General features: G+C 57.1%; 1 protein-coding gene across 1 annotated transcript in view; it reads right to left on the bottom strand.

Annotated features, from left to right (window-relative positions):
* Positions 1–21829, bottom strand: part of PTPRS (protein tyrosine phosphatase receptor type S) — a 103544-nt gene that overhangs the window by 61309 nt on the left and 20406 nt on the right. The window contains exon 2 of the mRNA XM_079917099.1: positions 2767–2968. Within this exon, the coding sequence (XP_079773225.1) occupies positions 2767–2857 (91 nt within the window). The 5' untranslated portion in view covers positions 2858–2968. The remainder of the gene's footprint in view (positions 1–2766; positions 2969–21829) is intronic.

The raw sequence follows: 21829 nt of genomic DNA, 5'->3' as shown, positions 1-21829 counted from the left end.
GCAGTGTGGCCAAAAAAAAAAAGAATTTCAGGGCTCACTGAGGGAGCATCCACGGAGCTAGCCCCGGCTACGTGCCCCGTGCTGATAGCCTGGGTCACGCTCCCTCATGGCTCACCTGGACCACTGCAGTCTCCTCTGCCCTGGCATCCCCCCATCCTGTCCTCCCCAGCCTCAAGTCTGTCCTCCCTCAGCAGCCAGAGGGCACCTGTGAGCACCTCAGTCAGGACCTGCCCCTCCTCTGCCCACAGCCCTCCAGGGCTCCCACCTCCCTGGGGTACAAGCCACGTCCTCTCTGCTGCCCACAAGGCCCTGCACGACCTGCCCCGTCCCCTCCCTGCCCTCCCCTCCTCCCTCTCTCCCCTCGCTCACTCTGCTCCAGACACACAGGCCTCCTCACTGTTCCTCCAACACACCAGGCACAGTTCTGCCCCAGGACCTTTGCACAGGTTATGCCTTCTGCCCAGGACACCTTCCCCCTAGACATGCATGGGGTGCACTCCTCAGCTCCTTTAGGTCTCTGTTCAGATGTCATCTCCTTGGTGTGACCTTCCCCGATGCCCTCCCACCCATTTGAAATGCAGCCCCTAAACCTCCACTCATGCTCTCATCTCCCTTCCTGTTTATCTTGCTCCCGGGCACATCCACCATCCAGCACACTCGGTGTCTCTCCCTCAAGATTATCAGCTCCAAAAGGGGGTGGGGGGTTTCCCTGGTGGCGCAGTGGTTGGGAGTCCGCCTGCCGATGCAGGGGACGCGCGTTCGTGCCCCGGTCCAGGAGGATCCCACATGCCGCGGAGCGGCTGGGCCCGTGAGCCATGGCCGCTGAGCCTGCGCGTCCGGAGCCTGTGCTCCGCAACGGGGGAGGCCACAGCAGTGAGAGGCCCGCATATCACAAAAAAAAAAAAAAGGGGGGGGGGTAGGATATCTGTTCTGTCTCGCAGGTCTAAACCAATGCCTGGCGCACAGAAGGTGCTTATGAAAAACCCACTGAATGAATGAGAGCACAGCCCCACCCATGGTCACACGATAGAGCAAGGATTCGAACTCAGGACAGGATAGCCTCCAAACTCTGGGATCTCTACCCCCTCCTCACAATGGTCACTTTGCAGCCTCAGTTTCCTCACCTGTCAATGGGAATGATCTCAGCATCCTGCCCAAGGCTGCACTGGAGCAAGATGTCAAAGTCGTAAATATATGATTTATTCCACTAGTGTAAGTTCAATCAGTGGTGGGCACGTGGGGGTACCATCGAGGGGATGGGGCCAGGGATGCTACTCCGTACCCCACAGTGCCCAGGACGGCCCCCCACTCCCTGAGAATGCTCTGGCCCCGACCTCAGCAGTGCCGAGGGCAGGGGAAACCCTGCGTTAAGTGAATGAATGAAAAGCTGAAACTGCTCAGCCCTCGGCCCACTATTCCCACTGCAAGGAATAGAGCACAGAAGACACAGGCCCTGGGAGGTGACCAGATGGATCGCAGCCCAGGCACGCCTGGCTGTGTGGGGTGATGGGTAGCAACCCGGGCTCTGGCGCCAGGCAGACTGGCCGATTCCTCGCTGTAAAACGTAACCTCACTGTGCCTCAGTTTCCCCATCTGTACAATGGGGGTGGGGAGAATAGCCTCCATCTCATCAGGTGGTGGTGGCTGATGTGAATGTGTTAGGCAATTACTACAAAATAATATAAAAACGAGAAAAAGCACGGATGGACGAGGCAGGTGTGTATGTCTCTGGTGTTCTCACCCAGGGGCAATAATTACCATGCTCGCGGTAACCCGGGATTGTGGACCTACTGTGTGCAAGCAGCGTGCAGGGGCTTATCGTGTGTCCTTGTCCCAGGAATGCTGGGAGATGAATGATGCCGAGTTTCATTCTGTCAAGGTAGAAATGGCCGCTGAGTGAGGGTGAGTCACTAGCCCAAGGTCACGCAGCAGGTTAGCAGTGAAGTCAGGATTCAAACCCAGCCTAACAGCAGATCCCAGTTTCTTTCCCTGCTGACCTGACCCTTTGTGTCCCCATCAGCCTAATGACACCTCCTCTAGGCCCCTCGTGGTGGGATAGACCGTGGCATTAGGACTAGGACTGACTCTCATCCTCTCCATGTTACTGCCAGAAGCACAGCCTTGCCCATCCCCAAACTACACCAACATCTTTCTTCACCTCCAGGCCTTTCTGTGTGCTAACACCTTCGCCAGTCATGCCCTTTCTATTGGTAAACTCCTATACACCCACAAAACCCCAGCTCCAATGCTCTCTCTCCCAAGAAGCCTCCCCTGGCTCCGCCTGGGAAGGTTTGATTGATTGCCTGTGTGTCTACGAACTGGGTGCTGGTATTTCCACCTGTGGCAAGGGAAGGAAAACTCTGTGGCTACCTCAGGAGTGACTTCAAGTAAGCCCCAGTCCCCTCTGAGCTTTGGTTTCTCCCATGGAAAAATGGGGATGGTAATGAAACTAGCATGCTGGGTTCTGTGAGGTGGAGGGAGATGAAGCAGGTAAAGCCTGCATTTAGCACTGGGCTTGGCGCAGATTCAACGCTGGGCAAACAGACACTGTCATCACCGTCAGCATGACTGCTTTTTCATACCATTCTTGTTATTCACCTCTGCACCTCTCAGGACCCAGTGCACAGCAAGCATTCTACTCGGTCTCCTTCACAGAGCACAGAGGCTCTGCACGGCAAAACCAGCACCCTCCCCACCCCCCCGGGGGGGGGGGGTGGGGACACGTGTTCACACGTGCACATGCAAACTCAAAACGCCCACACTTACCTTCTGTGGCACAGCCTCCTACCAGCAGGACCACGAGGAGGCCCATGGGACCAACCACAGATGCCACACCATGGCACCAGGCAGGCGCCATGCTCGGCCGTGACCTGCAACCTCCAACCTCTGGCCCTGGAGGGGGGATGGCCCCCCCCCCCCACGGTCCCTCACAGAGAGGCCTCAAGCCAAGCGTCAGTCGGGGCAGCGTCTGCAGAGACAAAAAGAGGGGCCGTGAGAGGGGAGCAGGGGAATCCAGGGGGCCTTCATGGGGGAGGCAGCAGGAGGATCACAGAGGGGCAGAGGAGAGTCACGGGATGAGAGGGTGAGGGTTACAGGACAATGGGGGAGGGTCAGGGGGCGACGATGGGGCAGAAAGTGCTGAGCCCCCACGATGAACTGAATGTTGTGTCCCCCCCCCCAAGTTATTATGTTGAAACCTAACCTTCAGTGTGATGGTCTTAGGGGCCTTTGGGAGGTGATTAGGTCATGTGGTGGAGCCCTTGTGAATGGGATTAGTGCCCTTATAAAGAGACCCAGAGAACTCCCTCCTCGCTCCCCGCCACCATGTGAGGGCATAGCAAGATGGTCGTCTGTGAATCAGGAAGCAGGTTCTCACCAGACACCAGTTCTGCCACCGCCCTGAGCTTGGACTTCTGGCCTCCAGAACCGTGAGAGATGTGTGCTGTTTATAAGCCGCCCAGTCTATGGCATTCTGTTAGAGCAGCCAGAACAGACTGAGACAGCCCTTACCCCTGGCTGAGCCCCCGACCCCAGGCTGAGCCCCAGACCAGGACTGAGCAACCCCTCTAGAAAGCGCTCTGAACATCTAATTCCCCCCCCCTTCGCAGGCTGGATCGCCCACCCGAAGGAAGAGGCTCCAGCTAACACTGCTGACAGTCCCTACAAATCCACCCATTCGGCCACCAGACGGACCTTCCCCGCGAACACACCTGCCCGTCCCTGCCCTGCTCTAACACCTCCCATGGCTCCCGTCAGCCCCAGAGGAAGCTGCGCCTACTGGTCTCGTCCCCTCTCTCACGGGAGATGCAGCCACACGGTCCCAGCTCAGTCACACCCTGCTGTGTTCTCTGCTGGAAATGCTGTCCCCACACTACCGCGTGACAGGTCTCAGCTCCACCGTCACTTCCTCTGGAAGCCCTCCCTGCCCCTGGCAGGTCAGCCCCCACCCCCAATTGCACATCCCACGGCTTCAGAAATGACGGAGATCATCCTTCACAGCATTTACCCCAGTCTGCAAATCAAGTGAGAATGTTCATCACCCAGCGTCTGTTTCTCCGGCGAGAATCCAAACTCCTCTAGGGCAGAAGGGTCCTTCTCAGGGGCCAAACCCTAGGATGGCCTCCTCTCCACTTTGGCCAGGGCCAGGGTGGAAGCGGGGGCAGGAGGAGGCCCAAGGATGAGGCCCTCGTGGCCGGGTCAACCTTGGACACCCACCCCAGGCCATGCCCCAGGCGGGTCCGCACCATGGCCACGGGGACGGGTGCCACGTAATCATGGGGCAGCCCCTGTGTTTCTGGCTCCCAAAATATCCAGCTGTGGTCACCACACCCAGCCCCAGAGTGGCCCCAGGGGAAGGCTGGGCTGGTGGTGGCCGGGTCATGGCCCAGGGTGGAGAGTGGAGAAGGTGGGATGAGGGGGGTGCGGATAGGGGCACTCAACGGGCACACAGTCAGACCATGGACAGTGAGACCAGACAGAAAAGGAGGATGCTTGCACACAGGCCAGCCACAGACAGACCCAGACACACGGTCAGACCACAGACAGACAGGGAGACCAGACATAGTCACTGATGTATTTGTACAGTCAGGCAACAGAGATGGGTCCACACGTGTAGTCAGGCCAATAAAACTGACACACAGACCACAAACATGGACAGGCGCAAAATCAGACCCCAGACACAAAGAATCAGGCAAGATGCAGACAAAGGGTCCCAATGGGGCAGACAATACACATACACAGTCTGACCACAAGCAGTCAGGTCAGAGACACAGGTACGTGCCAAGACCACAGACACACAGCCAGAGGAGATATACACACAGGGTCACGGGCAGGCAGGCAATACACACACACAGCTGGGCTACAGGCAAGCATGAACACAGACGCATGCTGGAGCTCCACAGGGCATGGCAGGTAAAAACACACGGCTCACAGACTCGGATGCGGGCACACAGTGGGGCTACAGAGATGGGCAGTCAGCAGAGCAAACCTGCACCCAGCCAGATAGCATGCACACGGACACGTAACGTCAGATCCCCCATTCACATGCAGGTGCACAGACAGGCAGGCACACAGTCAGACCACAGATACACACTGGGACCCAACCACGGGCCCTTTAAGAGCACAAGTGGCTGATGAGGACGGTGAAGGTCCCAGCTGGGGAAATGGCCCATGGCCAGCTGGGGCCAGGGTGACCACAGCAGCTGGTCCCGCCCACAGATGCACATCGGCTTGGCCACATCTGGGGAGGGGGCTCAGCTCTGGCCCAGGCCGCTTGGATCGGCTGCCCAGGCCCGCACAGAGCATCTGGGGAAACCGAGGTAGAATTTTAACACGGAGGGGCTCAAACCCACCACCCCGGGGCGGGCGGGTGTGTGTGTGACTCCCCTGCTCTAGTCTCCTCACCTCCGATGCCAGCTGGCATGGGCAGGGGTCACGTGGCCCTGGCCACGATGCCTCCCCCACCCCCTATGCCCCATTGGAGCCAGGGGCAGCCGCCTTCTAAAAAGGAGGCCCCTAATTACCCCCTGGCTCCTGCAGCCCCGCCTTCCCAATTACTGGGCAGGATGGGGCTGATCCAGGAACAGGCGGGGCCCAGCCATCAGCTCCCAACTCCCCAAAAGAGGTCATTCCAGCCTGCTGGGCCGGGGGAGTACATGGCACGGGGGCTTTCAAGGCCTGGAGCAGGAATGGGGGTGGGAGGTGTGGGACAAATCAGGGTGGAAAGGATCAGACAGAACACAGCAGCTTAAAAGTTCCAGGGCTGGGACTTCCCTATCGGTCTGCGCTTCCAACGCAGGGGGTGTGGGCTCGATCCCTGGTCAAGGAACTAAGTAAGATCCCACATGCCGTGAGGTACAGCCAAAAAAAAAAAAAAGTTCCTGGGTCTCTTAGGCCCCCATTCTCCCTGGAAGAACTTTGCCATGGCAAAGCCCCAGACCCTCCCACCTCTTCCAGCTTCCTGCGAGACCAGGGGTAGGCTCCCCTGCAAGGGGCTGGGGGAGAATATAAGCAAATTCTGTCAGCTCTGTCTCCAAAATCTAGGCTGAGACTGTCTACTTCTTACCCCTTCTTCTGCCTCTACCCGGTCCAGCCCCCTCATTGCTCACCTGGACCAATGGAGTCACCTCCTGCCATGCCACCCGCCACCCCGTCTGTCTTCCCCTCAGTGCCAGAGGGCACCTATTAGCACCTGAGTCAGGTCCCATCCCTCCTCCTTTGGTGGTAAAAGTCCAAGCCCTCCCTGATGCCCACAAGGCCCTGCACGACCTGCCCCGTCCCCTCCCTGCCCTCCCCTCCTCCCTCTCTCCCCCTCGCTCCCTCTGCTCCAGACACACGGGCCTCCTGGCTGTTCCTCCCACATGCCAGGCACGGTCCTACCCCAGGGCCTTTGCACGGGTTGGTACCCTCTGCCTGGACCTCTCTGCCTCCAGATTTAATGTTAATATTATGACTTGACTGAGAATTAAAGGGGGAATGGGAATGGGGGTGGGTGTCTCCACAGAAGGAACAGCACAAGGAAGGACAAGCAGCAATACTGAGCAGTCCTAGCAGGGAGATGGGGAGAGATTAAGGCAGAGCGGTGGCCACACACTGAATCCACAGAACAAGGAACCCTAGGCAGCTCTGGGCAGGAGGGGATGTGGCCAGGCTGGCACGACGCCAAGCCTCCTCTCTGACAGGTCTTGCAGTAAAGCAGCCTGAGCCATCAGCCTCCCCACTGCTGAGAAAGGGAAACTGAGGTAGGTGCCTCAGAGCTGCATGACGCGGCAACCCCCAAGGTCTTGGAGGAGGAACGTGGCCATTAAGAAGGGAACAGCCACCGATGGGAGTCACAGGAAATAACTTGGGTGGGAAATGAGGCTGGGCAGGGAATGGGAAGGAGGGAAGGGAGTGGCCTCTGGACCTGGAACCCAGGGCCCCGGAAGGGTCCCTGCCCACCTCTGTGCCAGGCGCAGAGCTGCCCACCATCTGTTCCCCGCAGCCGGGCAGAGGTGGGTGCCCGTCTTGCACAGATGAGGAAACTGAGGTTCACAAAGGAGCGGGGACTGTCAAGGACCCCCGGCTGGCTGGGGCCTTGGTTCCAGAGACCACGTTTACACAGGACTGTGTCCTTCCCTGGCCACTGTGTGACCTCAGGAAAGTGGACGACCCTCTCTGGGCCCGGTGCGGCCTGCTGGATGGCCTCTGGGGGCTCCCAGACCTCTTTCACAGGGGGTGAGTGGGCACCCATTCCAGTCAGGTGCCGGGGTGCAGGTCACGCGATCCTGGAGCCAGCTCTGTGTGCCCACGCAAAGCAGGGAGCATAAAAGAGTGATTATGACACAGGACTAGGCAGCCAATAGGCTCTGTGTCACTCACATGGGGCCGGGTGTCCCAGGGCCTGAGGACTCTGGGCTGCCTCTCCCTGCCCTGCCTGAGGGTCTGGTCTGTCCTGGGGGTCTAGGGGCTCACCTGCACAACCCTGACTCTCAGGGACTTCCCGGGGCCAGGGGAAGGAGAGGTGGGTGACACTGGCAGCGGGGCTGAAGGAAAAGCCCCCTAGGGACACACAACGTCTCCGCCCTCACACCAACGCCCCACACCCCTCCAGCCCCAAAGCCCCCCTTCAGGGCCAGGGGACTTTGCTGCTGCCTGGAACCCCTTTCCCAGGGCCTCAGAGCCCCTAGAGGGCAGGACCTGGGTCTCCAGCCTCCCTGGGTTGTCCCCAAAGTGTGAGACAGGGTCCAAGCTCTAGCTCGGTAGCCCCTGGTGGGCTCCAAGGGGCTCTGGTCAAGCCCCTCTCCCTCCTGGGGCCTCAGTGTTCCCCCACCGGGCAACGGGCTCAGGATGTAGCCGGGTGGGACTGGCCCTGCCACCTTCCTGGAACGGGCTAGGACCAGGGCTGAGGGATCTGCCTTTAGTTGACTATCGATTCGGATTGAGTGCTGTCCCCAAGGGTCCCCACCGCCAGGAGCGGATGGGCAGGGCAGCTGGGGAGCCAGGCCCAGCCCCAGAGGGAGTCATGGGTAACGCCAGCTGCGTGCCCCCCTCCACATGCCCAGCCCTCTTAAATGTTCCCCGTGCTTCCTTCTGTTTGACAGCAGAGGAAATTGAGGTTCAGAGAGGGCTAGCTGCACACGGAGGGTCACGCAGCACGGAGGGGCTGGGCTGGGTTAAGATTAGAGGCCAGAGACCAGCTCTCAGTCAAGCCCAGAGTCCACGCTCCCCGGGTGCCCAGCCTGCCAGGATGGCCCCTGCCAGCATGTCCCCCACGCCGGCTTCGTGGAGGAGCCTGAAACACCAAGATCTGGGTGCACCCCTGCCCTGCTGCTCACACCTGCCAGGGCTCCCCAGCGCCTCTGCTCAGTGTCCTGGGCTTGCCCTGCTGCTTCTTCCCACAGGTCACCACAGTTCTCAGAATGCACCGGTCCACCTCTGGTCCTTTCTTAATACAGGTCCTACTTCCAGGGGGCCCACCTGTCAACTCATCCTTCAAGCCGTAGCCGCAGACCTACCCACCCCAGGCTGAGACTGGACTCTTCCCCCAGCCCTGGGACCCCTCCTCTGCCCAGTCTTGACACCCCCCCCAACCCTGGGGCTGGAAGTAGCTGTGTTTGACTCTGCCCCTCCTCTGCTCTAAAACCTTCCATGGCTTCCATCAAAATCCATTAAAATCTAGATTCTTAACTTCAGCCTCCAGAACTGCCAACTCCATCATGCTGCACCCCGAATGCCCTGTTGGCCCTATGGGTGTCCCTACCCACTGCCTTCTGGCTCACACAAGGACATTTGTGCACGCTCTTCCTTCCACCCAGCGCACCATTCCTCGTTCTCCGTCAGACCTCAGCCTTCACGCTCATCCTCAGGTCTCGGCTGAGCTGGCACCTCCTCCGGGAAGCCCTCTTGGATGCCGCAGGAGGGACCAGGGTCCCCTCTGGGCTCCCTCAGCACCGGTGTCTCCCATCCCAGCTCTGCTCCTGTCACAGACCCATCATCCTCCAGGATGGGAGTCTTCTCCCCACCCTAGGAACGTGCACTTATTAGATGCCTACTACATGCCTGGCCCCATTTGACACTTTACCCATACCACTCCTGTGGTCATGTCCATTTCAGAGAGGGAAACTGAGGCCAGAAGGAGCCGCCACAGGCAGCAGAGGCCAACACAGACATGGCCTCCAGGTGCAGCCTACATCTGCTCTTGGTTGGGGGTGGGGGGATGTCTGCTCAAGCCTTAAGGGATGGAGGTGAGGCTCAAGGAGGGTCAGCCCAGGAGTCACAGGAAGCCCCTCTAAGGTCGCCCAGGACTCTGAGTAGGAATCCTGGGAAGCAGGATTCTCCAGGCAATAATGGGGGCGTTCAGAGGCTTGGAGCTTGGAGACAGGTATGGAAAGCGGGACGGTGGGAGCTGATATGCCTGCCCAACCCCTCAGTTTATTAAAGCCCCGACCAGCCACAGCATCGATCTGGAGCCCATAAGCCTGAGGGGCGCAGGGACAAAGTGAGAGAGGAAAACTTTCTGTGAGTTCTGGGGAGTGGCTAAGAGCAGGGATCCCAGCCACTAACCCCCCACCCCCAGCCCAGCAGTTCTGCCACCTCCTCCGCGGAGCGGGTCCCCAGCGGAAGGAAGGATGCCAAAGCACCCACCCGCTATCAGAGCACCGCCCCCCCCTCACGGCTGGCAGCGAAGGCTGCCCCAGCCTGGCTCCGCCCCCAGGAGGTGGGGGAAGAGGTCGGGCTGGGGGCCAGGCGGGGGAGGGGACCCCACAGAGCGTAACGGTCTGGAGTTTTCCAAAGTACGAGAGCGACCAGCCTGAACGGGGTGGGGCGGCGCGCCAGGCAGCGGCGGGCTCGAGCTATCCCTGGAGGGCAGCTGGGCCAGGCCGCGCGGGGAGGGGGTATGGGGGGAACCCGGGGTGAGGGGCCAGGAGACGGACAAAGGCCAGTGCAGACTGGGCCTCGAGGTGGAAGGGGGTACCGACGCACTCACCCTACGGCTCAGAAATCGGGGCCCGGGCCCCACGCTGCCTCGGCCGTGCCCGCTGCAGCCCTACCCAGGGTCCGCCGGGAGCGCAGCGAGAACTCGGAGACGCCGAGGCGCAGCGAGCTCGGCCTGGGGGCGGGGCGGGGCGGGGCCAGGGGCGGGGCGGCCAGGGGGTGGGCCCGGGGAGGGGGCCCCCAGAGCGAGCCTCGGGCGGGCCCGGCCGGAAGTAGGGCGGGGGACCAGTCGGGACCCAGATCAGCGGGCACTGAAATCCTACGTGGATGGGGTGCTGTGTCGGGGAGGCCTCCAAGGAGGTCACTGTGTCCCCCGCAATGTGCACATACATAAGGGGGTGCCCCCAGTGGCACAGCTCAGGACCCTCCCTTTGGAAGCCTGATGCCAGAGGGATCCCCTACCCTACTCCCCCTTCCCCTGCAGGCGCTGATCATGGCCATGGCAACGGATGAAAGGGCTGGATGCTGGACAGGGCGGCAGAGAGCTCCCCAAACACACCCAAATACAGGAGGTCGAAGAAGGGGCAGAAGATCCCCTCCCAGTCTGGGTTGGATGGCAGAGGCCGCGCCCCCTACAAACACAGAAACCCACAGTGTGGGGGAGGGGCAAAGGCACAAAGAGGCTTCTCTCCTGCTGGGAGTCCAGTTGGGGTCTGGGGGGGGATGAACGGGGACACCGTGGCAGAGGCCTCAACCTTAGCCACAACCCTGAGGGGGCGGAGAGCGCAGGGCCAGATTGGAAACAGATGGGGCCACCGTGCCAGGCCCGAGACACCCGATCCCGAGGGGGGGGGGGAGAGAAGGGGCGTCCCCACCCAGGCAGCCAATCCTGGCCGGCGCTGCTGCCCGGAGCGGGTTTGAAAACTCCAAGGGAGAGGCCGGGAACGCCGAGCCCCAGCAGGTCCTGGGAGCTGGCAGAGAAGCTTCAGGGAGGGGTAGGGACCCTGACGGAGACCCAAGGGCAGCCGCCGGTGCGAGGTGGGAGGCGTTCCCCCCATCTGATCCCATCCCTGGCGAATTGGGATCAGTTCCACCATTAGTGCTCTGGACGACTCCCATAGCCTACGTGTACTGAGATCTTAGTATATTCCAAGCCCTGTGACGGCTCACATCGCCCCGCCATCAATCAGCCCCATTAACCAAAGGGGTTAGGGAGGAATAGAGAGAGATTACCAAGGTCAGGAAGAGCAGCGATTCGAACCAATGTTTGGGTCCAGAGGCTAAGCGTCCTTACCCACAATGCTACAGAGGCCTGGAGCCAGAAAATGACAAATCACTATAAATTTAAAGCCCAGGAGGAAACGGCAGTGCTGGAGACAGACAGGCCCCAGCATCTAGAAGTGGGACAAAGAACATGGGCTTTGATGGGCGGCACCCAGGCAGCTGCTTGAGCCCCGAGGCACCCCAGATAGGGACAGGGACGACTCACTTCCCAAGGTGGCCCATCCACGCCCTGCTATGGTTGCCTTGGCATGTCCACCCCCCATCTCTCCCCAGCACCAAATGCACCCTCCCCTGGGTGATCTGCCCTTTCCAGTCCGGCGCCTCAGTCCCTTGCTTTGCAAAATAGAGCATATAATCCCACCTCCCCTGGCACTGGGGAGGCGTGCACTGGGGTCCTCAAAGCACCGAGCACAGAGTAAGTGCTCTGTGAATGTCCGCGTGCAGACTCTCTACCTGCCCCTTCTACATGGAGCACACAGTAGGTGCTGCTAAACACGAGATGCTCCAACATCTCCCCTCCCCCACACAGCCCTAACCCTGGGAGGCCCACAGTTGGTGCTTCATGGAGGTGGGACCCCTGGCGCCACAGCACCAAGTGGCAAGCACACAGGAGGTGCTCTGGGTCAACGTGGAGGTGAAACTGAGTGACAGGACCTCCCCCAGCATGGCAGGACACACAGTGGGGCCCTCAGAAAACGCCCCCAGAAGCATAGTAGGTGCTTTGCGGGCTGATGCCCAGGCAAAGGGCTCGTGCAGAATCGATATGAAGATGAACAAAGCGGGGGAAGAGGGGACGCACGGGGTGGGATGCAGTGTTAAAAGGGAGGGTCAGGGCTTCCCCGGTGGCGCAGTGGTTGGGAGTCCGCCTGCTGATGCAGGGGACATGGGTTCGTGCCCCGGTCCAGGAGGCTCCCACATGCTGTGGAGCGCTGGGCCTGTGAGCCATGGCCGCTGAGCCTGCGCGTCCGGAGCCTGTGCTCCGCAGCGGGGGAGGCCACAGCAGTGAGAGGCCCGCGTACAGAAGGAAAAAAAAAAAAAACAACGGAGGGTCAGGGAGTGGGGAGGTGACATGAGTAAGACCTGAAGGAAGTATGGATGTTTCTGAGGAGTGATGCAGGCAGTGGGCACAGCATGTGCAAAGGCCTTGGGGCAGGACTGTGACAGGCATGGTGAAGGACAGCAAAGAGGCCCGTGTGGCTGGAGCAGAGTGGAGGAGGGGAGGGCAGGGAAGGGACAGGGGCAGGTCTTGCAGAACCTTAGGCTACCCTGAGGGAGGTGGGAGCCCTGGAGGGCAGTGGGCAGAGGAGGACAGACTGGGGGTGGGGGGAGCCGGGGTACCAGGGCAGAGGTGACTGCACAGGTTCAGGCAAGCAATGAGGGGACTGATCAGGTGGAGGCAGAGAAGGGGGGCGTGCGGGAAGCATGTACATTCTGGATAGATTATGAAGGCAGAGGCAAGGAAATTTTCTAAAGGACTGGCTGTAGGGTGCAAGTTAAAGAGGGGACTCAAGATGAGCACCTTGACAACTCTGGCCTGAGCCCCTTGAAGGGTAGGGCTGCCACCTCCAGGAAGTCCTCCCTGACTGCTTTGCCCACCCAGTGCCCCCGAGGGCTGACCCCGGGAGCCCACAAACGTTCAGTTGCTACGTCCTCTGTATACACCCAGGAGGCAGCTGTCCTTGGGATGGAGCATGGGGCTAGATCACGTCAGCTCCTGCAGCTGGGACGTTTGGGGGGATAATTTTTTTCAAAATAACTTTTCTTCTAATTATAAAATAGGCGTGTGCAGCAGAAAATTGGGGAAAATCAGCATAAAGAAGAAAATAAAAATGGCCCACAATCCACCCCTCTCCTGGAGAGAATCTGTTAGCATGTGGTCATTTTCATTCATTCTTTCCAGAAACACTTATTGAGCACCTACTGTGTGCCGGCCCACTGAGGACACAGCAGCGGAATGACAAGCACCGCACACGCGCCCCCCCACCCCTTATCCCAGGGCTCAAGATAAGCAGGAGAGACAGACATCCACAGAGAAACAAACATTGTCAATAACATAAGGCTGGAAGTACTGAGAGGCATGAAAAAGAAAATAAAATGACCTGTAAGGCTCTAGAAGCGTGGAGGGGTCGGGGGGACCTCTCAGAACACCTGGATGAATTGAGCGCATCAGACAGACAACTCCTAGGGGAACCGAGTTTCAAGCAGGAGGAACGGCAAGTACAAAGGCCAAGGCTGACTGCCTCCTTCCAGTCTGCCTCCGATGTGCTTACATGGGTACACAGAGATCACCAGTATGAAACCATTTGCCAGGGTCCAGCCCACAGAGTTTACTGGGACCTCACTTGAGCTGTAGTATAAACAGCAGAGAGACATGTCCTCAGATGAAGCTGCGACCCATCGTTTACAAGCAAAGGGTCATTCCATTGGGACGGTCACAAGCCTTTGAAACCTTCCCTGATGTGGCAGCCCCAGGTAAAACGGCACCCTGGACACCCTGGGCAGGACGCCCCACTCCTAATCCCTTCCCTGACTTCACATTTGGGGCCAGAATTCCCGAAAATTTCATTTAGGAGCAACCACCAAACTCCACACCCTTGGTTTTGGGAGCAAGAGAGAAACTGGTTGGGCAGCTTCCTCCTTTCTCGGGCTCCAGGGCTCCCAGGCCCCAGGTTGCCCACCGGGGCCCCTCCCCACCCAGCTCAGCATTCATGCCCCGGAGCAGCAAGCATGTGCGGACCAGCCCAGTGCCTGCCTCGCCCATACTCACATCTCGGCCCTGGCGCCGTGTCTGCCTGGCGGCCGCACCGCAGCCCGCCACAGGCACGCACCAGCTCTTCATCTGTCCTTTTCACCTTCTGGTTCCCCCAGGCCCGGCTACCATCCTCTCCTTCTGGACAAATCCAGGATGCTTTCAGGTGTAGCTGGATCCAGCAAACCTGCTCTTCCCTCCGTCCTCCCCTGCTCAGCTGATGGCAGCTCCATCCTTACAGAGGCTCAGCCTAGAAGCTGGGGGCTGACCCTGACTTCTCTTCTTCCTTCATGCTGCGCCAGTCTGGAAATACTCTCAAGTTTCCCTCCTAAATTTTTCCCGAGTTTCTTCATCTCTCTCCAGATGCCCTTCCCACCCTGTCCAGCCCCCATGAGTGCCCAGCTGGACCAGTACAGTCACCTCTGCCCTGGTCCCCCAGCTCCGGCCTTTACTCCCCACAATCTGTCCTCCCCACAGCAGCAAGAGGGTGCCTGTAAGGACCTGAGTCAGCTCCCGTCCCTCCTCTGCCCACAGCCCTCCAGGGCCCCCACCTCCTTCCAGGTAAAAGCCCAAGTCCTCCCCACTGCCCACAAGGCCCTGCATGACCTGCCCCGTCCCCTCCCTGCCCTCCCCTCCTCCCTCTCTCCCCCTCGCTCACTCTGCTCCAGACACACGGGCCTCCTGGCTGTTCCTCCAACTCCCCAGGCATGGTCCTGCCCCAGGGCCTTTGCACATGCTGGTTCCCTTGTGCCTGGAACATCTTTCCCCCACATTTTCATGGCTGTTTCCTTCTCGCCATTCAGGTCTCCCTCAAACATTGCCTCCTCAGAGAAGCTGATCACCCCGGCTCAGGTACCTCCTCCATCAGCCTTTATCACACATCCTTTCTCTAGCTTTGTTTCCTTTTTAGCACTTATTTTCATCTGAAATTACCTATTTCTTGTTTACTGTCTAGATCTGTGATGTCCAATAAGGAACCACTAGCTGCATGTGACTAAATTAAAATGAAATAAAGTTAAACAAAGTTCAAAATCCAGTTCCTCAGTCACACATGCTGTGTTTCCGGTGTGGCTCGTGGCCACAGTATTGGCACAGACATCGCATATTTCTATCAGCGTAGAAAGTTCTGTGCACAGCTCTGATGGAGGAGGTGGGAGCCCGGAGGGCAGGGCCAGGTCGGTTTCGGCCATCGCTGGTCCTAGGGCCTGGTGTACAGTAGGTACTCAATAAATGCTTTCTAAATGAATGAAAAAGGGACTTTCCTGGTGGTCCAGTGATTAAGACTCCATGCTCCCAAAGCAGGGGGCCTGGGTTCGATCCCTGAACTAGATCCCGCATGCCGCAACTGAAGATCCTGCGTGCCACAACTGAAGATCCTGCGTGCCGTAACTAAGACCCAGCAGAGCCCAATAAATAAATAAATATTATAAATAAATAAATGAAAGAACAAACTAATGGCTAAGAGGCCTTGTGAAGTCTGGCGGGGCTGATCTGCAGGACGGGGCAGAGGTTGGCAGGCACCATCTGCAGCCACAAGTCCACAAAGCTGGGAATTGAACCTGGGTCGTCCGTCCCAGGCACCCTCTGGGGGCTGCTGCTCTGGCCCCAAGGGCAGAAATATGTAAACAGCTGCTCCAAGCACAGCCAGGCTCCGCTCTGCTGCCAGGCGCCAACGTGCTGACTCAGCCAGAGGCAGGGGGCGGAGGGGTAGTGCCCTTGCCAGGCACAGTCCCTCCAGGCTGGGCCCCTCCCCAAGCCCCCCATCTCCCACCTTGGACCAGCTGTGGCCGCTTTAATGGATCTGGCCGCATTCTCTCTGTTAATGCTTCTGCGTTCGCCAGGTCCCCTGTGAGGACATGTGTGGCATGCCCCCTAAATCCTCCCCGCCTTGTTCCCTTAACCCTCATTAAATCTTTCATTCAACTGGCTCACAGCAGTTCCCTTAAACTAATTTACTTTAGAAACTAACTCTATAATGCCAGGCTCTAACTGCAGAGCCTTGAAAGTCACCAGAAAAATTATTACAATGAAACTATGTACCGAATCCTTCCACTTTCCCTGGATACTGTTGCTAAGGCCAGCAGCCCAATGGGATTTGGTTATAGAGAGATTGGCAGGTGTTGGTTTTAAAAAATCACCCTGCACCGGACTGAGACTTTCCCTTTGATTTGTTATGGACCAAAAGCGGAGTTGCTGCTGGTCCGTGTAGCTCTGTGCTGTCGGATGCCTCCTCCACAGGTCACCCCAAAACAACCTCATCCTGGGGGCAGGTCCCCCACTTTAGAATTCATGGCCCAGAGGAGGCAGGAGGCCTAGGTTCTCTTCCCAGCTCTGTCCCCAGGGGGCTATGTGGCCCTGAGCAAGTCCGTGCCCTTCTCAGGGCCTCTGTGTCCCCATCTGTGCAGAGGATGATTGGGTTTTCAGTGCCTGGGGCTGATTTTTGTGGGTTCAAGGCCTTTGAAGATCAGGGAAACTGAGGCACTGGCCAGAGAGGTCCCCAGGACAGGGTTTCACGCAGCTCCTGACTGACTTCCCTTGTGAGAGTGGGATCCAGTCTTGGTCACTGCTGAAACCTCAACATGTGCCAGGCGCTATCCTGAGTTTTGGGGATGCAGCAGGAACCAGGACAGACAACCTCCCAGGGCTTCTCTTCTAGGGAGGGAGAGCGACAGATGGCGTAGCCATGCAAAGATAGGGGTGGGGAGGGAATTCTGAGCAGAGGACACAGCACATGCAAAGGTCCTGTGGTGGGAATGAACACACTAAGTTCTAGGGAAAGAGAGGGAGATGGGATTAGAGGAGTGAGGTGGGGGGATGTCATTTGAGGAATGCACACATTGAGGCATGAACAATTATCACACTTCAGTAACAATTCTTTCACACACACCCCTGCATTTATAGAGCACTTGCTGTATACCAGGCTCCAGGCTGAGCACTAGGGACACAGGATGACCCAGGCAGCTTTGGCCTGGCGTCAGGAAGTTCATAGGCTGTAGAGGAGGCAGATGGGGTCTCTGGCAGTTAAAAACCAGATGTGAGATGGGGAATGCATCTGGCATGGGGGCGGGGCAGGCTTCTGGTAGGTGGTGATATCTAAGATGTGAAAGAAAAGGGGAACTGGGAGAGGAAATCTAAGTGGCACTGGACTGAATGGAAGAAGTGGGAATAGGAAGCTTGGGCCAAGTCCCATCCCATAGGTGAGAAGCCTGAGGGACCAGGGGCTGCTGAGGGGGATGGGACAGCAGAGCTAGGTTCCCTGCTTGGCCCAGACTTGTCGTGTGAGCTCAGTTGCAGGCACAACCTCTTTGCGCAGCTCTCCAAGCTCTCAAGTCCTGGATGACCAGGGGGAAGGTGACATCTTTGGACAAGGGTTGGGACCTGTACCCAATCCCTCCTCTCCCAAGACCTCAGAACGCTTGACCTAGTATGGGAGGGACTTCCTTGGTTGTGCAGTGGTTAAGAATCCTCCTGCCAATGCAGGGGACACGGGTTCGATCCCCGGTCCAGGAAGATCCCACATGCCGCGGAGCAATGAAGCCTGTGTGCCACAACTACTGAGCCTGCGCTCTAGAGCCCGCGAGCTACAACTACTGAGCCCACATGCCACAACTACTGAAGCCTGTGCACCTAGAACCCGTGCTGCACGATAAGAGAAGCCACGGCACTGAGAAGCCCGCGCACCACAACGAAGAGTAGCTCCCGGTTGCCACAACTAGAGAAAGTCTGCACACAGCAACGAAGACCCAATGCAGCAAAAATAAATAAAATAAAATAAATAAATTCATAAAAAAAAAAGACCTAGTATGGGGCAAAGTGCTCCAAACCAAGCTGGGCACACAGTAGGTGCTCAACGAGCACACTAGCTCCTATTCCTGGCTCTTCCCACTGGCCAGGCCTCCATGAAGCTGCTCACTGAACCACCTCAAAGATTGGTGTTATTATTCTCCCCATTTTTCAGTTGGGAAAACTGAGGCCCAGAGGTTGGGTCCATATTCTCACCACTAGAACAGAACTAGGACTTGAACCCAAGCCGGGTTCTCAACTTCTCTCCCCACACCACTCATTCAGGCCTTGGCTTCCTCTCCTCCTGCCTGACTGGAGGTCAGCCAGTCCAGGAGTCTGTGGCATCTCGAACCTAGCCCATCTGTGATTTTGCAGCCCACACGTGGGTGGGGGCTGGCTGCCTCGTGGAAGCACAAGGATGGACCACTGGTTCCCAGATGTATCAGTTATTATGATCAATTATTAATTATTCCCCGGCAGCGGTCCCCAGCAAGCCGTGCTCATTTGGGAGCCATGACGGAGGAGGTACAGGTCTGGGTGAGGACAGTGGTTTGGGCTCAGCAACTGTCCCGGGAGATGTCACCTCCAGGCCTTTGCATTCTCTGTTCCTCTGCTGGGAACACTCTTCCCCCTGAAACCCACATGGCTCCCTCCCTCACCACCTCTGTTCAAGTGTCACTTCTGCAGTGAGGTCTTCTGGAATGCCTTCTTTAAAAGTTTGCCTCCCACTCTGGGCCCTCCCCAGTCCCCTTCTCTAAATCTTTTTTCCCCCTAGAGCAACATACCGCTCTCTGATATTTGATTTTTTTCCCCCCTGTGCTTTGTTTATTCTCAAGCTCCCCAGCTGGAGTGCTAGCTGCAAGAGGGCAGGAGATTTGTTCTTTCAAATTCCTCCTGTTGAGGCCAGGAAGCAGCTGGCACACAGCAGATGCAAACCTTTGTGGAATGGCGAGTCCCTCTTATCTGCCCCTAGAAGCAACCTCTGTTGCTGGTTTGTGTCAATCTTTGCATATCTTTCCCAAGCAGCTACAGACCGAAGGTAACACCAGAATACAGAATGTTTTTCTTTTTCTTCCGTGAAATTGTATCATCTTGTCTGTATCATTTCCCAACTTGTGCTCTTTCACAAGACACTGTAGCTACAGTGTGCATACACATCCCAAAACTCTTTCCACCTGCTGTGTATAATCTTCCATTACAAGGCTGTGCCCAGTTATTACAATCCCCTGTTGATGGACACTTAGGTTGGTTCCATCTTATTTCTCACTCTCGACCAATGCCTGTGAATCTTTGCGTCCATGCCTCCCACATCTCAATGCAGAGAGATGGGCAGCTGGGGTGTCTGCACCTTCCCTCTGGGCTTGCTAACATCACCTCTCGGAACTTATCTGAAAGACACATCCCCATGAAATGACATCTGTAGAAAGTCCTCACGGCAAAAGACTTGAAGCAACCTAAGTGCTCAACTATAGGGGATTGATTAAACATATAACAGTGCAAGGGGCCAAATAATGCCACAAAAGATTAGTATCTTTTAATATTATGAGACTAGTATTGCAGTTGTGAAAAGGAGAGAGCCAGATGTATAATTATGAAATTACTTTTAAGATACTACATTTTTAAGGGGGGGGAACCCCAAGGTACAGAACAGATGCTACCATTTGGTTAAACAAAGGAATACAAATCTACCTGCCTACTTAATGTTCACCGAAGATGTCTAGATAACTGCGCTGCCCAAAATGGTGGCCACAGGCCACCACGTGGCTATTTAAATGCAATACAATGGAATGAAATTTAAAAGTTGAGTCCTCATTTGCACTAGCCACATTTCCAATGCTCAACAGCACATGTGGCCAGAGGCTACTTTATTAGGAAGCATCAGCAGAGAGTATTTCTAACATTGCACAAAAGTTCTGCTGGACAGCGCTGATATAGAGCAGGGGCCAGCAAGCTACAACCCATGGACCAAATCTGGCCCACTGGCTGTTTGTGTCAATAAAGCTTTATTGGCACACGGCCACAGCCATTCATTCACTATTGTCTCTGGCTGTTTTCATGCTACAATGGTGGCATTGAATAGCATTGACAGAGACCACCCGCCTCACAGCAGGGCTGAAAAGATTTACTATCTGGCCCTTTACAGAAAAAGTCCACCAAACCCTGTCCTAGCAGGACACTGCTGTTGCTTCTGAGGAAGGAGTGGGGAAGGGGACTGAGGATATGAAGGGAATGGTGGTAGAGAGCCTCTCCCCTGTGTACTCTTCTGTACATCCTCAGTTGTGTCTTACATATATGCATTATCTGGCCAGAAAAAAAAATTAAAAATAAAACATGTTGCAAAGTGGCAATGCTAATTTATTCTCCCGCTGATGACGCCCAGGGGTCCCCCTCCCATTTCCACTCTGGATATCATCAAGCTTCAGACATTTTTGCCAAGTGAACAGGCAAGAAATGGATCTTGTTTTAATTTGCATCTTCTGGGCAAGAGATGGGGAATCTTTAAATATAGGATAAATGCTTGTCTACTCATCCATCAGCCCCCAGACTCTGAAAAGCCAGGGACCCCATCCATCTCAGTCGCTGTAGCATCCCAGCACCCGTGTGGGACCAGGCAAACAGTTGGTGCCCAATAAATGTGTGTCAAGTGGATGAATGAGGGTCTGAGGGAACTGGGCCCAGGGCTGGGGCTGCATTACAAGGTCTGGGATCCTTGGGGGGCAGCAGCGGGCATCGAATGCCAAGCCGAGCTTCTCTGAGGCAGGCTTACCAATGGACCTGGGGCCGGCCTGGCTCCCGAGCAGCCTCTTGGGCAGGAGCCTGGGGACATCCTTCCCGGGGACCATTCTCAGCAGAGGGGGTGTGGGCAGGGTGGGGGGAACCTCGGGCTCCAGGCGGGAGAGAGATTATATATTCATCAGAATCTTAAACAAAAGCCGCACGGCTGCCTGTCAGCTAGGCTCTGGCTTTTATGGTAATCGGGGATGAATTACCCACAATGCCGAGCCAAGCGCAAGTGGTTCTTGGCCCAGATCCTAAACTAATTTTTATATGTTCGTGTGTATATAATTTCGTTCGCTCCCTCCTGTCCCACTTCCATCATTTGTGGGAGCAACGGGGAAGGGGCAGGGGCAGAGGGAACCCTGGGTATAAAGCAGAGGGTGTCCATCCAGACCCCCACCTCCCGCCCTTGGGCCCGCCTGGCACCAGGCCCTGGACCCAGAGCGCGTGGAAGTTGGAGGTGAGTGCCAAGCTGGAGCCAAGGGGAGCCTGGAAACCACCAAGAACTAAAGCCGGCAGCCCCAGGGGTGGAAAGCACACAGAGGAGAAGGGAGAGGAGCAAGGTGGGGAGGACGTGTGGGCCCATGGGTGTATGGCCTGGGGCAAGTGCCTTAACCTCTCTGGGCTTCACCCTCCTGGTCTGTGAACCAGGCCTCCTCTGTATCTTGAACTGGAAGTTCAGTGAATCTCAGAATTTCTGCCCCAAGAGCCCCAGTGGAGCTTGGAGCTGGCGAAGGCCCAGCCCCACCTAAACCCAAACGTGTAGCTGGCTGTGTTCTAAGTACTCTGTACATATTAACTCATTTCATTCCCTTCCGTTACCATCCCCATTATACAGATGGGGAAACTGAGGCTGAGAAAAGGTTGTGCCTTGGTCAGGGGCCACTGCCTTGCTTGTAGCATGGGACCCTGGCCCCAGATCATACCCATGGGCTAACTTAGGAGTCACCAGATCCAGGAGGTCCCCTCCAACACCTGCAGAGAGAACCACTCCCTTTGCCTTCTGGAAACCTTGGCAGGTGTCCTGTTAACACGGGGGTCCCCATACCTGTCCCTCCCATCCTTGCAGATGCTCAGCCCAGAGATCTAGGAGTTATCCTTGATGACTTTCAAGCCCGCCCTGCACCCACTGCTTGGCCAATCCACTGGCTCTTCCAAAACAAAATCTCTCCAGCATCCACCCACTTCTCCCCCTTCTCTGTCTCCATCTGGTCCAGCCCCATCATTGCTCACCTGGACAAGGGCAGTCGCCCCCACCCTGTTCCCCAGCTCCTGCAGTGGCAAAAGGGCGCCTGTGAGCACCTGAGTCAGGCCCCGTCC

The sequence above is a fragment of the Stenella coeruleoalba genome, assembly GCF_951394435.1.
Source record: "Stenella coeruleoalba genome assembly, chromosome: 3".
NCBI classification, from domain to species: Eukaryota; Metazoa; Chordata; class Mammalia; order Artiodactyla; family Delphinidae; genus Stenella; species Stenella coeruleoalba.
The sequence above is the reverse complement of the archived record's forward strand: the minus strand, read 5'-3'. Positions and strand labels throughout refer to the sequence as shown.